The sequence below is a fragment of the Manis javanica genome, chromosome 5, assembly GCF_040802235.1.
Source record: "Manis javanica isolate MJ-LG chromosome 5, MJ_LKY, whole genome shotgun sequence".
Classification (NCBI taxonomy): domain Eukaryota; kingdom Metazoa; phylum Chordata; class Mammalia; order Pholidota; family Manidae; genus Manis; species Manis javanica.
In genome coordinates, this window is record NC_133160.1 from 15904086 (window position 1) to 15921141 (window position 17056).

General features: G+C 45.9%; 1 protein-coding gene across 14 annotated transcripts in view; it reads left to right on the forward strand.

Moving 5' to 3' along the window:
* Positions 1 to 17056, forward strand: part of PTPRT (protein tyrosine phosphatase receptor type T) — a 970716-nt gene that overhangs the window by 696128 nt on the left and 257532 nt on the right. For all 14 annotated transcript variants that reach the window (XM_073236577.1, XM_073236581.1, XM_073236583.1 and 11 more), the window contains exons 10-11: positions 9898 to 10099; positions 11454 to 11556. In XM_073236577.1, coding sequence (XP_073092678.1) covers positions 9898 to 10099; positions 11454 to 11556 — 305 coding nt within the window. The remainder of the gene's footprint in view (positions 1 to 9897; positions 10100 to 11453; positions 11557 to 17056) is intronic.

Genomic DNA, 17056 nt, shown 5'->3' on the forward strand with positions numbered 1-17056 from the left:
TCCAATATGTCCACCCTTTTATTTCTTTCCTAACGCCTAATTTAGTGGGCAGGGGGTGGGGAGGCAGTGAGAAATCAATTCTGTTTTAATTTCGGGAGAAAAATGCTGAATGAAAGAAAAATGCAGGAGTGAAACTTCAGCCTTCAGCCCCCTGCTGACCCAGAATGTGTGATTCTGTTATCCATGGATTGCTCCTTAGGAAGGCCATTAGGATCTTCCCCTTTCCTTGGTGTCTTAGCCCGACAAGAAGACAGGGAGAGGAGGCCCTCTGCGGCGCTGGGGAAAGGCAGTCCAGCAGCAGACCTCCCAATATCCCTCCACTCCCCAAATTTATTTCCACCCCAATTCTCCTTAACTTTGGTTTTCCTATCCCCAACTCTCTAATCAGCTCTCCCTACCCCTCCTAACTGGAGACATGTCCTCTCCCTCCAGCTAATCAATGAGCAGGTTCCCCCAGCAGAGTGTCCGGTCTCCCAGCCCCTGGAAATAATACTGGCCACTCTTCATGATGACATCAGGGCTCTGAGGTTAAGCAGTTGGATTCTGGATTCACACTGCCTGGGCCTCAACCCTGCTCTGCCTCTTTCTAGCTGTGAGAACCCTGAAAAGTTACCTAGGCTCCCTAAGTCTCAGTTTCCTCATCTGTGCAGTGGGGACAATAGCCATACTAGCCTCCTACATTTGTGATGATGAGTAATGTATGGAAAGTGGTTAGCATCATGGCTCCTAGCAAACACTGAGTGGCAGTAAGTGTTAACTCATGTGGTATTATTATTGTAATGAATTTCTACAGGGAGATGCAGAAAAGGGGTTCAAGCCTTTGGCTGCTGACCTTTGGTTCCAGAATTCAAGATTAAACAATCCATGTGACTTAGCATGCATGTTTTTTGTTGTTCTCTTTTTAAAAAATATTCAATGTAAAAACAATTTTAGACTTACAGAAAAGTTGCAAGATTAGTACAGAGAATTCCAATCTACCTATCCCTCAGCATCCCCTAATATTAGCATCATACATAGCCACAGTAAACTGATGGACACCAGGAAATTAACAGTGATGAATATTATAAATGACAATATGATGAATACCATAATCTACTGACCTTATTTGAATTTCATTTGTTTTCCAATTCAAAATTCAATCCAGAATCCTACATATACTTAGTTGTTTTTTCTCTTTTGTCTCCCCTAATGGGGGACGGCTCCTTAATCTTTGTCTTTTATGACTTTACAAGGGTACTGCTCTATTTTGGTCTATTCTGGTCTATTCTGTAGACTGTCCTTTAATTCAGGTGATGCATTTTATGCAAAAACTACAGAAGTGATATGCCTTTCTTATCAGAAGGTCCCTGATGTCCGTACTTGTCATTACCAGAGTTGTTGACTTTGATCATTTGGTTAAGAAAGTAGCATGCATTTATTGAGCATCTACTATGTTTCCTTTTGGGGTACAAATCTAAATGAAATGTTACTCATGCTCTCAAGAAACTATTAAGTCTAATGGACAAATGGTGTTCTAGTTACTATTGCTGTGTAACATACCACTCCAAAATCTAGTGGCCTAAAGCAACAGCTTTAATGCTCACAGATGCTTTGGATCAGAAATGTGAAAGGGCACCGCAAGGATGGCTTGTTTCAGCCCCACAAGCTCTAGGGACTCAGCTAAGAAAACTCATATGCCTAGGAGTGACTAGACAGCTGAGAACTGGAATCGTCTGGAGACTTGCTCCCTTACCAGTCTGGTGCCCAACAGATGTGCCTCAAAGACAGGATTCAACTGAGGCTATCAACCAGAGAATCTGCACGTGGCCTCATCATGTGTCCTGTGCATCCTTACAGCACGGCGGTCTCGGGGGAGGCCGACTTTTTCCAGAGCAGCTTAGATGTTGTAGACATGAGTGTCCCTCGTGGACAGGTCAGAAGCTGCATTGCCTTTTATGACCCAGGCTTGGAAGCCATACAGCATTTCCTCTGCATTCTATTGATCAAAGCAGTCTATTGTTCCCCTAGACTCAAGAGGGGGGACATTAGTGCCACCTCTTGATGGGAGGACTGTCAAAGGATTTGTGGCCATTTTTTAAAACTGTTAAAAAATGCAAAAGCAACTTCAACTTATACAAGTTTGGAAACTGCCCCAAGAGGACAGGAGCTTCACCAATTTGGGCCTCGTTAATTATTAAATACATAATTTAATTGAGTGCCAACAATGTACCAGACAGATGTGGGCTCAGCTACCAGGCCTGTTACCAGCTCCCCCACTGGCGGGGCGGGCCCAGACAGACCCCCTACAAAGGCTGGTGCTCTGACGGTTACCACCCGTTCTCCCCCTAGCAACGGGTCATATGCGGATGTGCACAGACGGCCAAAAGCCGAGTGAAAGGCAGGGTGGAAAATGCAGCATTTTGGCATCAGAATTATTTCATTTCAAACCCAGCTTACCACATTCGGAGTCTGTTACATTTTCATTCTTAATCCTCATTTATTCAGTAAACCTCATTGACTCCTAACTTGTGCCAAGCTGGGTGCTGGCAGTTACAGCAATGAATAAATAGAATCCAAGCATTGCCCTGAAGGAAGGATTTCCCCAGGCTGTCTCTGCCAGAAGGATCTTTGGTGGTGCTGCAAGGTTCCAGGGAGCAGGGGCAAGGGAGTTTTCAATGTCTCTGGCATCTTCATGCCCAAAGCCCACTGGAGAGGAATTGGTCATGCAACTTAGCAACTTAACCAGGTTAAACTCAGCAGAACAGAAATCAGCTGAGTGCAAATTTGAAAAGCAAGCAGCTTACATTTAGAAACTCAAGAAATAACTGCAATGCAAACTGAAAGCAATTGGGAATATCACTAGACAGACTCATTAAGCAAGAAGGTTTCTGTGCAACTAACAAAATCATAGCACCCAGGGCACCCCAGCATGAGATCAAAAGCTGAAAGGAGGTTTAAGCTTTGTATTATTTAGCTGCATTATGACAGTTTAGGAAGTTTAGAGCCATCAGAGTTGATGGTGGCCCTGTTATGAGAATCTGTCTTTGAAATTCAGAGCAGTTTGAAAGAATGAAATTGTCAAAGCATCCCTTCCACGTGGGGCAGAAGAGGGGAGAGGAGGAGACTTGAGTAGCCCAGTGGCAAGGATTGGAGGGGTTGAGGTGCCCATGAGCGTGTATTCACAGCAACATATTCACCTGAAGTTAGTCTGGAAGCCGAGGGCTGGGGTTTTGATTTAGGGAAGAGAGTGGCGCACACGTGGTAAGCACTCAGTAAGTCTCAGTTCTTGCTTGTTATTATCACCTACTGACCAACCTTGCTGTTTGGGTTGGTGGATAGTGAATGCTAATGACCCTGGGATTCTGCGCTTGCTTTCTCCGAGTGTTTGATCCCAGATCTACCAGGAAGCCAGTTGAAGTCAGTGAGCAGTATATTGATTGAAAAGCAGCAAAAGCCGTGTTGGGCAAACAAGCAGTCTTCCCTTCTGCAATACCTCTTTGATCCTTGGCAACTGAGGGAGTCTACACTTAAGATTAGAACAAGCTCCCTGCAGGGCGGCAGGACGCTCCTGCCGGGAGTTGCAGGCAGAGCTCCCTGTGCTGCCAAGCCAGGTCCCGGCACAGCAAACCCAGCCCACAGCCTGAGCCTCTGGCCCTGCAGTGGGGGTGGGAACCAGAGAAGCCTAGCAGGACATACCCAGGGGTTTGCTGCTCCATCCAATTATTAGCGGAGTGCTTGGGCTCATGAAGTTACAAAATACATCCTAGTCACTCAACTCTCGGTAAGGGGTGCTTCTGGGTTTCAGCACAGGTTCCGCAAGACTAAAATCCAATGGTCTTTCCCCCTTACTTCCGATTCCTGAATGTCACAGCATCAGGACATCAGGCTAGCGGATATTCACAGATCTTCCCTGGTAGTTTCCAGCCTCTGAAGTCTCATTTCCCTTAGGTCTGGTGCCATGTGTTGACTCCATCTTATTCCTACAAGGGACCCAGTTCCCTGCAATAGCCATCAATGCCTCAGTTTGTCCCTGAAGTCAGGAATTGGTTCTTCTTTGTCTATGTTTCCCCAGAGCAGAGTCCAGCACAGGGTGGGTTGTTGGTGAGCAGTTGCTGATGAAGAGAATGATTCCACCTCCATGGAGGCAAAAGCAGTAACTGTGCACAGAAGTGGCAGGTCTCTGTGTTCTCTTGCTGGCTCAACCGCGTGTGTGTGAGTTGGAGCAGCAGTACGCATGTGGTCATAATTGTTTTTCTGCTGTTATTACAGACTTCAGCTCTCTAGGAAAAACAAGGCCCCGTGGCCAGGAAGTCACTGGCATGTACATTGCAGCCATCTGTGCCTCTGCACTCTTCACCAGAAGGGATGTGTTTGCATTTTATTTTTAAATTGTCAGGAAACCAGAGTCAACACTGACACTTCTAACAAGAGGAGATTATCTTGAACTGTCTCTTTTTACACATTTGTCTTGTTGGCCACCAAGATGGCAGGACCATGCCTTAAACACTTTTACAGGAGAAAATAAAGGAGAAAATATTTGCATCATTGTTTTGAGTTTTAAAAAGAAAATGAATTTAACCCTTTATTCAATGAATGGACTATATTGGTCTGTTTGATCTGTAACTTTGCTATGAATTTACCATGTTGAGACCACCAGAGAATGAACTGGAAGACATTTGAAGAAAGTTAGGAGCAGATGAAATGATGCATAATTTTGGGCACTGACTTCCCGGTCTCCCAAAGAGCTTAGGATGAAGACACCACGGGTATAGTAGCTAGACGAGAGGGTACATGCTACTGAAGATGCCTCTGGAGCATCAGGCTATATAGGTGGGCAGGTGGGCAGGTTTTGACCCAGTTTATATTATCACCACTGACTGCTGATGCTCTTGTGAGTTTGCTCAATTTGGGGTCATTGGGAATAAACTCTTTGGACAGCCCTCAGGTCCTTCCAACATGTCCCCATGTGTTGAAAGACTTACCCAAGTTCTTGCAGTATCATGGCACCCACATGCACACAGCAGCTGAGAGATGAGCCCGTGGGAAAGCTGAGGCAGCAAAGCCCACTTCCTGAAGTGTGGGCTGCCTCTGTCCCTGCAGCACAGTGCCCGAGTGCACACATAGCTGCCCTTTCCCTGGCTTTGACTTGCGTCACTTCCCTTGGCCTGTTTCCTCAGCTGGACCCATACTATCTTTTTTAAGGTTAGATGAAATGATTTTTTTGGGAGGCCTCCCTCGCAGTGCCTGGCACAGAATAAGTGCTCCAAATTGGTGTTTTTGTCATGATGGCATCTTCTGATCCCCTGCTTCTGAGTCCTGGCTACTTGCCCCATCCCTACTTTAGTTCACATGTTCCCTTAGCCCCCAGGCACCATCTCATCCTCAGGACCAGGATCTTTTCAGTTACTTCATCCAAACTCAGAACCACTAGCTCTTCCTCCAAACCTAGCCCAGTGCCTAGAGCACACCACGGCTCCACCTCAGCATGTTTAAGAATAGATGAGGCCTTCCTGACGGGGCTGTCAGAGGGAAATTGTTTCCTGCTGCTCTCCCGGCTTCTCTTGCCCCCTCCTCTGCAGCCTAGGGTAGAAGGGCTGCTTGCTCTTTGCAAGATGTCTCCTGGTCCACTGTAGCTAGAGCATTGGTGCAATGGCTGACGTCACTCATGGACTCCCTGGAACCTTACTCCCAAACAGAGGGGCTGCCTCATAGGAGTGAAGTAGCTCAAGGTAACTCTGAAACATTAAATCAAAACAAAAATGAAGTTCAAATAATTATTTAACCCTTGAAGAACCTCAAGCTCAGAAAAGTTAAGCCAATAACTCAAACCGCATAGCTAGTTTGCTCATTCATTTATACATGCAGGAGGAAGAAATGTTGAACAAAACCAAAGATCCTTGCCCTCTTGGACCTTAGAGTCAAGTAGGGTTCAGCAAACTTTTTCTATAAAAGACCAGAGAGTAAATATTTTAGACTATGTGCACAATAGAGTCTCTGTCACAGCTGCTTAACTCCGCCATTGTAATGTATAAGCAGCCATAGATAATACATACATGGTATGGCTGTGTTCCAATAAAGTTTTATTTACAAAAACAGATGATGGGCCAAATTTGGCTCTCAGGCTTTACTTTTAAAATCCCTGGGCTGGTGGAAAAGGAGCTCATAAATGAAATAACTGCATGGTTAAATGTAAAATTAGTGGGTCAAAGAAGAGAGATGTGATTCTGGGAACATAAATAGCAGGACCTGGGAGTCAGCAAAGGTGGTCAGGTGGTCATTTTAAGTGAGCTCTAAGGGTGAGAAGGGAGTCACTAACTAGGTGACACTAACTAGGTGAAGGGAAGGATAGGAAGAGGAAAAGTGTGCTAAGCTGACAGTATAGCCAGTGCAAAGGCACTGTGACAACAGGGACCATGGCTCTTTTCAGACTCTAAAAGTCTGGAAGGCAAGAGGGAGGGCCAGAGAGTCCAGCTCGTGCAGACTATGAAGAAACTGATGAAGACCACAGATAAGAATGGGGTCCTCATCCCAAGAGTTGTGGGAAACCATTGCTCTTTGGATTCTAAGATGTGATGTGATTAGATTCTTATTTTGAAATGCTCACTCTGCTTTCTGGCTCGGGGTCTGACTGGCAGTGACCAGTAGAGACCAGGGTGTTCCCCTGCACTTTGCTGCAGCCAGAGTCCATCCCTGGGTCCCTCACTGACTCTTTATTCTGTTTGCCATTCTAACACATCTTCCCCTTTCTCATATTGCATTATGAATTTTACAGCCACAGCTCTGTGCCAGGCCACTTGTCTTACCTTCCTTCTTTCCCACTCCAGTCCCATCCCCCCTTAACTTCATAAAACTGGCAAGTTAAATTTTTCAATGACTGTTTCTGACAAAGCAGTGGGAATTAGATTTGGTGAAGCGCTTCATAAAAAATTGAAGATACACTGTATTAACATACATTGATTTATTCATAGTGTTTCATTACAAGTAAGTAAGGATCCTGTAATACCAGGAAAGGTTAGGAGAGCAGGGGAGCACGGTGTATTATATTGACAGCTTGGTGGAAATTGAGTTACTTTTGGATTGAATTTGGAGTGCAGAAAGGGAATTGGCTAGTAAATAAGGCACGAGTTTTACCACCCAGTGTCTGTGTATCACTGCAGTTGCCTCCAGCCCAGGTAGCGGGACTGGAACAGAATTTCAAAAGCATGCATGAACACATCTTTTCCATGGGCAAACAGGCTTAGCTGCCATGGGCAGAGCTCTCTGACCACGTTCTTCCTTGAGCGGGTAGGGAAAGCTGGAATCTAGCTGCACGCCGACAGCTCAACCCATTTGCTCAGCACCCTCCAGTCCCTGGACATTTCTCACTTCCCTAAAGCCTTTTTCTGCCACAGGCCTGTGCCCCATCATCCCCCCACCTAGAACCTGGAACACACTGTCTGTCCTCTGCTCTGCTTCTGTATCATCCTGGGGTATTAGTCCTGCCCTGAAACACCTCCCTGAGCATTTTGTCTCTGTTGGGCATTTCTCAGAAGCAGACCTGGAGACAGAGATTCCAAGATGCACAGATTATTGAGACCAGGAAACACTAGAGAGGTGGGGATGGGTGTGTTTTCCAGCACACTGCCTTTGGAGGCAAGTGGTACAGAAGCCCTTTCCCACATCTCGTGGGATACTGCAGGGGCATCACATGAGGGGAGCCTGGGGACTGTCTGCATGAGCCCCCACAGTCCAGTCATGGGGGGCTCATTACCCAGCACTTCTTGTGGGCACCCTGGGAAGAGCCCTCAAGCAGAGAGTCAGAGGTTTGCAGTGCTGGCCTCTGAGAAGGGCTGGAGTAGGCAGGACTCACCAGAGGGAAGGCTGTGAACAGGCCCACCAAGGTCCTGTGGAATGGGTGTCCCTGCCCAGGCTCTGCTTGCAAAGTGCCCAAATCCTTCAGCTCAGTGTATGTCTCCTCCTGAGCTCATGGCTCCAAGCAAAGTCTGGCCTCTCTCCTTCAAAAGTGGCATCAGCCGCTATGCTGCTCGGGCTTCATACAGGAGAGAGATATTACCTTTCTCCAAATAATGTGAAACCTTTTCTAGAAACAGCAAACTTCTTATTTTTGAAGTAAAGTTGGTGTGTTCCCTTTTTTTGGCCTTACTGTCTCGTATGGACATTCTTGATGGACAATAAAGTGATGTAACGTCTGTGTCATTGACTGACCTTACTCTAGAATGGACCTTACTCTATTTACCTTACATCTAGAATGGAAGATGCTTGAGACCAGGGTCTGTATCCATTTGGGTGCCCCCAGGAGCACATACTGCAGGTCTTAGAATACAGGAGGATGCAGGAAACATTTGTGAAGGAACAAGTAAGCAAATGAATGAATGAACACATTCTTCAGTTAGTGAAATGTGTCTCTAAGTCAGGCAGTGTGGTGTAGAAAAAAGAGCACAAGTTTTGGAGTCCAACAGACCTGGCTTTGGTCCCTGTGCCAGTGATAAAATACTGAATAAGCACAAGAATGCACATTCTACAGCTTCATGTGACAACCTGTGTGAATCTCACAAACATGAAATTGAACGAAGGAAGGTGGACACTAAAAGGCGCACCTGTATAACACTAAAGTGTGTATAAAGTACAAAAACAGGCAAAATTAGTCTATACTGGCAGAAATCAGGATAGAAGCTACTGTGCTGGGGGAGGTGGGAGAGGATTGTAAGGGGGAGGAGGGGAAAGTCTTGGGTCTAGTAATGATCTGTCTCTTGACTGGGGGCTGGTTACATGGCTGGATTCAGTAAAAATTCATCAAGCTGTATAGTGCTCTGTATGTTTATTATACTCTAATAAAACATCTTTAATAGAACAAACTAGATTTAAAAAAAACAAAAGAATCCTGTGTTTGCTACTGTAACAACTGTAATGTAGAAATGTGGAGCTCACAGTGTGACCTGTGGAGGCCGGTTCTGGAATGCCAACTGTTTTGTTACTTTCACAGCAAGTTAAGTGCAGGAATTGAGAGTGAGCGAGTAGAACCTCTTACAGCACCTGGGCATGGCTGCAACACAGTTATGATCGGTGGACACAACTCATGGCCCAGAGACCAGTTTGGTTATTGATTCGTCACCTGCAGTGTGCTCCTCAGATTTGTATGGGTCTGTGATGGATCAGAAAACACAAAACTGGGCCTTTACCATAGCTCGGAAAGTGCTGATTTAATCCAAGTTGTTTCCAGTTGAGCCTCAGTTTCTCTAATATTAATCTGAGAATAAATACCCTGATGCCCCCAAGGTTTTAGGGATGACAGCACATAATGCATGAGAAAACACCAGATGGCACCAGGTGGAGTAGGGAACCCATGAACTACATTTGCATCTAGTCTTCCAAATAACCCTTGTCAGGGTGCCACGCTTGGACACTTGCTCCCCAGCTGCCTGTCCACAGTGGCAGCCACTCCCCACATGGGGCTCCTGCATTCTTGAAATGTGTCCTGTCCAAAAGCAGATGCGCCATAAGGACAAACTCCAGACTGGATTTCTAAGACTGAATGTGAATAATGGAATATAAAACATTGTATTAAATTGTTTATATTGATTACATATTGAAAGGACAGTATTTTGCATATATTGAGTTCAACAAAATTTTCAAATTAATGTTACTTTCTTTTTTACATTTTTTCCTTTTAATGTGTCCACTAGAAAAATTGAAAAGCATGTGTGTGTCTCGCATTCTATTTCTGTTGGACGGTGATGCCCCAGAGCATCCGCAGGGGCGTATTCAGAGGCTGGGGTAATCTGTAAGGTGGGCCGGCCGTAACAGCAGAACTTGCTGATCAACTTCTCCTTTTCTCCCCTGATATTCCTCCATATGAGCTCCATCCAGCTTCTTGAGTGAGAAGGTATTTATTTGCTTGTTTTCTGGCTTATTGTACAGATCAACTACAAGGCTGTTGGCTCCCTGGACCCAAGTGCTGACCTCTCCAGCCAGAGGGGGAAAGTGTTCAAGCTCCGGAATGAAACCCACCACCTCTTTGTGGGTCTGTACCCAGGGACCACCTACTCCTTCACCATCAAGGCCAGCACAGCAAAGGGCTTTGGGCCCCCCGTCACCACTAGGATCGCCACCAAAATTTCAGGTATCTCTCTTCAAAAGGGAAAAAGAAGAAGGGTGTGTAGGTTTTATTTTTTCCCATTCCTGGTTTTCCTGGGAACGAAAAAGGGCAGAGCCAGTTGTCACCATGCGGCATTGGAGTGTTTAGGGATCTGCAGTCCCTAGTGTGTTACTATTCTAGTCTCAGGAGGAAAACCTAATCCATGAAGTTCCTAAAGTGTGAGAAATATTATTACACTAGAACAGAGGGAACACTGATTCACCAAATGGTTTATCACAGAGTTCTATGAAGGAGTCCTTTCTTTCATACGCATTGGTTTGTAAAAATGTGATTTGTTTGGGGGAGTTATTTCTTTTGGCAGTGCAAGGGCACAGCTCAGGTTCTCATGAAATGTCTGATGAATGAATGACTGAGTGACTGAATGACTGTTACAGAGCCATGGCCGTCCAGGATGTCACCTGTCGTCACTTATAGGGCCCCTTCCATCACCAGACGCATCAAAGCAGAATTATCCAGAACAGTTTGGACAATTTACATTTTTTCAGAATACCTGTGCAATTCTGGTCTGCACACATAGAAATTTTGCGTAGATGCAGACCCACAGGTGCTTTGTGTAGCTTCATGTTTTCATTTACCTTTATACCATAAACATTTTCCAGTTGCTACATTGCTTTCACTATAATGTTCTGTCAACTGAATGGACATAATTTAATTAAATATTCCCCCATGGCTAGGAATATATTTGGTGCTTCCATGTTTTTATAAAATAATGCTTCAATAAACATATTACAGAATAAAGTTTAATCATGGGTTTGGATTATAACTTCAGGATAAAATTCCAGAAATTGAAATACTGAATTAAAAGGGATGTGGATTTTAATAGTTCTTAATACAAATGGCTAAATTACCTTCCTAAGGAATTCAATTTAGTCACAGTCCTATCAATTGAGAATGAGAAGGGAGGGTCTCTTAAAAAGAGAAAGAGAGAGATAAGAGTAACTAATTCATCACAGCTGTGATTTGCATTTTAAATGTGTTTAACAAGGTCAATTTTGCTTTCTCATCTTTGTTAAGTAGTTGTTTTTCCTGCATTTATCTGTTTATTGAGTGTAGAACTTTCTGATTGCTGAGGGTTGCTGGCCACATCACTGCTGTGCCTCCTCAGGCTCTTCTGCACCTTGAAGGAACCTAGGAGCAGGGTGGAAGTCAGGGCCTCCTTTGCCGAAAGCCTGGGATGCCATGTGACTTTCATCTAACCCTTTCTCAAACGTCCTCCTTCTTGTCACCCTGAGCGTCTTTCGAGATGGCACCACGGGGAGGAGGTAAGTGAGGTTTGGGACCTCTGCTGAGCACCCTCCTCTCTCTGTTCTCTGCCCAGCTCCGTCGATGCCTGAATATGACACAGACACCCCTCTGAATGAAACAGACACAACCATCACGGTGATGCTGAAGCCCGCTCAGTCTCGGGGAGCACCTGTCAGGTGAGGAAGGCTTTGGAGTTGGCAGTTTTTATTCTCTGTACCATATATGCTTCCAGTTGAATCATGTTGCTGATAATGCCCTTGGCAAGACCAACCAGGGATAAGACCTTCTGGAAGAAGATGGTCAGTAGCTCCAAGCCCAGTTCAGAGGGGCCACTGAGTCAGGACCCTCACTCCCCAAATTGGGGTATTAGGACTGGTGCAGAGGGAACACACTGATGGGGACCTAAGGAGGACGAGGGAGAATTTTCTGGAACACCCCTATGGTAAATGTATTTATAGGGTTGGAGGCCTGGAAACACAGTGTCCTGGCACGATCACCTTTCCATGTCTGACTGCCATTAATAGACAGACAGACTCGCTGAATTCTAAAAACAACCTGCTGGGAGATTACAAATGGGACAAGCCCTCTGGGCTGGTCCAGTTTAGGGCCTTGAGTGCTGGAGACCCACAGTGGGCCTTCCAGTCACAGCCACACTGCCGATTTTCACAAGAGGCTGTTGGAGTTCAGGCAGAGAGCATCTCAGTGGGTAGGCTGGCCAGTGCAAGTTCATGGGCACATGACTATGAGAAAGGCCGGCCTTTCTTCTGAACAAGTTACAGTCTGCCCACGGCAGCCCCTCCTATGTGAACTGCTGACTCTGCTCAGAGCTTAAGGAACTACAGTCCCTTGAATCCAAGCAGAGTGTTGGATGGAACACCTTTCAGATTGACTCAGTTCAATTCAAAAAGCCTGTATTGAGTATCCTATATGCTAGAAATGGGGTGGGGCACACGGGATAAAAATGATTCATTTATTCATTCATTTTACAAACATTTACTGAGCACTTACTCTGTGTCAGGCACTGCTTAACTGTCCAGGATACAGCAGTGAACTAGCTGTGAATTAGTCATGTTTTAAAGAAAGTCAACTGTAGTTGGGGAGACAGAAACATGTAAACATAGTAACAATACAGTGCATGCTTATGGGAGAATGCTCAGGTTGCCATGCGAGCTCAGAGAAGTAAATTCCTAGTTGACATTCTTAGGTGACACTGAGCTGTTTCTCAAATGTGTAAGATTTCACCAGAGCAGTAAGAGTCCAGTGTGAGCAAAGGCATGAAGGAGGGAAGTGGCCTGATGGCAGGGGTGCAACCAGGAGTGGTAATGTTGCCTTAGTGAAATGGTCAAAGTGAGCAGGGTGGGGTGGGAATGGAGCTCTTGAGAAGCTCAGGCTTGTTGGAGAGACGTAGAAAGCCACATGCAGTGTCACTTTCATGATACTGGACACTAGGAGATCAGCCAGGAAGAAAGCTATTGAGATGGTCTGGTTACCTGTTTTCCAACCTGGATGCAACTCTACCCAGGAAGTATAGGCACAAGAGCAGATAGAATCAACTCCCAGCATTTTGGAAATTCTCATCTATTTTGAAGACTTAGAACAATGCTCTACCCTAAGTCAGGTCAGTCTTTCAGGCCTTGCAACAGGTATGTGTAGTGTTTGTGGGGCACCTGACCATAGAAATGTTGCCTTAAATTCTACACATACGTTGTTCCAGGACTGACCTGTCTGGGATGAGCCAAAGCACGTGGAGGCTGTCATGTCAAATAAATACTTGTCAAGCTTCTGTGTTTCTTCCTGTTACTCTCATACACTGTCACTTAATTCTCCCTGTATGCTGATTTCTCTCTATACATTCTATAAATGAGTATCCTCATTTTCAGATGAAGAAACTGAGGCTCAGAAGTGTCCAAGAGCACACGACAGCAAGTAGGAAGCTGAGTTTGAATTCAGGTCCTTTAAGTGCCAAATCACATGTTCCATTTTGGCTGCCAATGCCTTTCTCCCTTTCACAGCTCTTATCTCTTCTACAGACGCATTGGTCACTGTTTCAAAACCTTCGAAGGCTTCCCAGATGACGAAAGCATGCCCAGAAAAGAAAGGCAGCTTGCCTAACTGTAGCTCTGGGGGGAAAGGGTGTTCCTGGCCCAGGGCAAGTCCCCCCTGTGAATCCGATAAAACCAAAGTCAAAGGAAAGGGCAGGTTGGGAGAAAGGCTTTTATTTCTTACAGCTTGCTTGGGATTGCTAGCCACCCTGGCTCTGCCTGCCTCCTCCAGCCGCAGCTCACACTCTTCTTCCCTGCCCACCCCGTCCTGGAGGAACTCCATAGGCAGGTCCTTGGTGACTGGCAAACACGGGCCAATTATGTACCAGGAATGGAGGGGAAGAGAGAATGGCCATTTCCTGTCCACACCTTGCCCTGGATGGAACGGAGGCTCTGAAACATCCATTGGTATAAAAATGGACTAAGGCCAGGCAGGATATTCTGGATATTCTGAGTAGAAACTTCCATATACCCCTCACTAACGTAGCATGGCAAGTTATCAGCTGACCTAAGAGCACAGGCCTGACCCAAAACTCATGACCTTTCTGTAGTAGACCCAGGTATTCCCTGTCATTACTGCAAGCCTACAAAACCATCAGCAAAGAGACCTTATCAGCGGGCATTATGCAGTGTGGTTCCTGGTGGGCACAGAGTCCACCCAGCTCCCCAAGTCTTCTGGCTGCTATGCGGGGCACTGGAAAGATGTGAGTTTGGCAGGGAACCTAGGTTCAAATTCTGCTCTAACACTGCTGTGTGATCTTGTATGAGATGCTTAATCTCTCTGAACCTCAGTTTTCCTCATCTGAAAAGTATGGTATTTCACAGAGGCTGAATAAAATACACTTGTGCCCAAAGCATGGGAAACCTGTCAGAGTTAGTTCCTTTGTTAGCTTTGTTTCCTTGTGGAATTTAGGAGGTTCTTTTCAAAATGGTGTTTAAAATTCTACCCCCATCATAGGGTTACAATGTTGCCCACTTCCTTCCTGTTCAAATTTCCAGACTTCCTTGAGACCTTGATTCCATGGTGGTGAGAAAAGTACTTTGCTGTTTCCTTAGGAGCCTCTAACTTCTTTCCAGCACAAAGCTTCAGAGAAACTTTTTTTTTAAATTGTGTTGACAGGTAAGCAGTCTGGGTCCTGCCCAGCGGCAGGACAAAGTTGATTTTTGTACAGAGGATCAGGGTCCTATCCTCAAGATTAATCAGATTATATGTCTATGAACCTCTGAAAACTCATCAAAGGCAGCTGAACACAGATGGGAGTAATTATTACCTTGTTTTATTGGGCATCTGCTATGTTCCAAGAATTTAACCTTGACTAATTTATTAGTAGTAGTATTAGCTCCCTGTCAGAAATGAGGGAAGTAAAGTTCAAGTCCCCCAGCCAGTAAGTGATGAAGCCAGGGCTCATATCCAGGCCTGCCTGTCTCACTCCAGAGACCAGCAAGGGGTCCTCAGAGCACCCCAAACTGCAGTTCTTCGGGAAGCTTTTCCAGTTCCTACAATGAGAAGCCCCCTACACTTTCATTCTGAGCCTACAAGCTCTTACTATACACATCTGTTTCATAAAGTCATGTATCCTGAGACTACAGTCCATCAGAAGGTGAGAATGGAAATGCCTCAGTAGCAGTGAGCAATGACAGTTGGCAGGGTGCAAAGAACAGGACAACTCTATGCAACAGATAGAAGGATTCAAGAAATCAGGAGGTCTGCCTGCCACAGTCGCTGCAGCCTCCACAGCCCCCGCGGCCCCGGTGGCCCCTGCAGCCCCCGTGGCCTCTGCAGCCCCACGCAGCCATGGGTGTTCCCTGGTTGGTCCTGGTTCATCTGAAAATGTAGCACTAGGTTCCGTGACTTTAAGTTAAAGAGCCTGCTAGCTTCCATTTAATCAGCAAGCCCTTGCTGTGTGCCTGTCACTGTACACAAACTGTCTGTAGCCTCACAACATTGCAAAAATAGTCTGCTCATTTTGCAGATAGGGAAACTGAGTAAACAGAAGCTCAGTGAGTTGGCCCAGGCCTTGAAACAAGTAAGTGGTGCAAGCGGAATTTAAGCCCAGTTTCATTGACCATAAGCCAATGCTCATTTTGCTGCACCACACCACTTTCCTAGGAGAAAAGTTGTGCATGATATATTTTGGTGACATTTCCATTAGAAAAAAATTAAAAACAAATGTCACTGCTCACAGGGGCAACGGTTGGTGTCTAGAAAAGTCTGGCTGCTTTTCTTCCCAAATCTCTGGATCACCGAGGGTGGGTGAACACTCAATTTCTGGAATTAATATTCAGACAGTTGCTTGAGAATTTGCCAGGAAGGGGAGGAGACTAATGAAGGCCAGCTACTGAGACTTTCAGGACAACCACACTGTGAGCAGTGCCAATGTCACAACAGATTTCAGCTGCTTTAACCCTTTTTCACCTGCAACTTTGGGCCCTAGGATGCCTATATGAGAAGCAGTTGATCACTAGGTTGTTCAGCACATATTTATTGAACACTTGCTGTGTCCCAGGAATTGAGCTAAGCAATGGGGATATCCCAGGAAACAAAGAAGACATATACATGTCCTCTCAAGGGGGCAGGAAGGTGGGGCCTTAATCAAGTAAGCAAACAAAATAATCAAACTGGCCAAACAAGATCATACGAAGCCAGTAAGACAGTGCTGAGATCAGGAGCAGACTGGCCTGAGCACACCCCAGGTAAGCGGGCCAACGTGGAGTCCTGCAGGTGGGGGAAATAGGAGCACTGCAAACACAAGGAAGTCATCTATCACCACAGGACACCAAGAGTTTGCTAGATGCATTGGGTCAAGGATGCCAGCATGATATTTTATAGTTTTTAGTTCCTTTAATTGCATTGCATCATCTGATCACCACTTACCTGGTGAGTAAGCTGATGAAGTACCATCTGCATTTCAGAGGAGGGAGTTGAAGTCTAAGATACTAAATGGCCCAGGATCAAGGAGCTCGGGAGGGGTAGAGCTGGCACAGGGTCCTAGCTTCCTGCCTCCCAGTGCATTGCTTCCTCAGGAGCTTCTGAGTTCCCCATGCCTGGATGTCAAGTGATGACTCAGTGACCTTTCAGTGGGGATGCTGTGGAGGGATGTTCCATTAACTAGGGAATGAGGGGTAATAAGATGACTTCCCTGGGGTCCTTCAGCTCTGGATTGTAATGCCCCAGTATAGTATGAGCCCCAGCATGTCTCTCTGAGGGGAGCAGTCTTCTCAGACTCAACCCTGCACTCACCCTGGAGCTCAGCCTGCAGGCCCTGCCCAGGTGTACTGTTCCTCTCTTCCTGCCAGCAATGCTGTCACTCGATCCAGCCCCTGCTCTGCTGCCTGCTGCCCCTTTGAAGCCCGTGGGCCTGACTCGTGCGCCTGTGCATGCAGGGAGGCAAAGAGGCAAAGACGGCAGGATGCTCAAGCAGGGCTCCCGCACCCTCATCCCGCCAGTGAAACCACCTCACAACGTAGCCTATTTTTCTAATACCCCACAATGGAGATTTATTGCTTTTACATTGCTTTTCCCCAGGCCTTCAAAGATTTATTGGTTTTTAAGCGACAGAATCCCAGAATTGCTTAAAAGATCAATCACATAGTGACTAGAATCTAATATTCAGCTCTGACTCGAACACGCTGA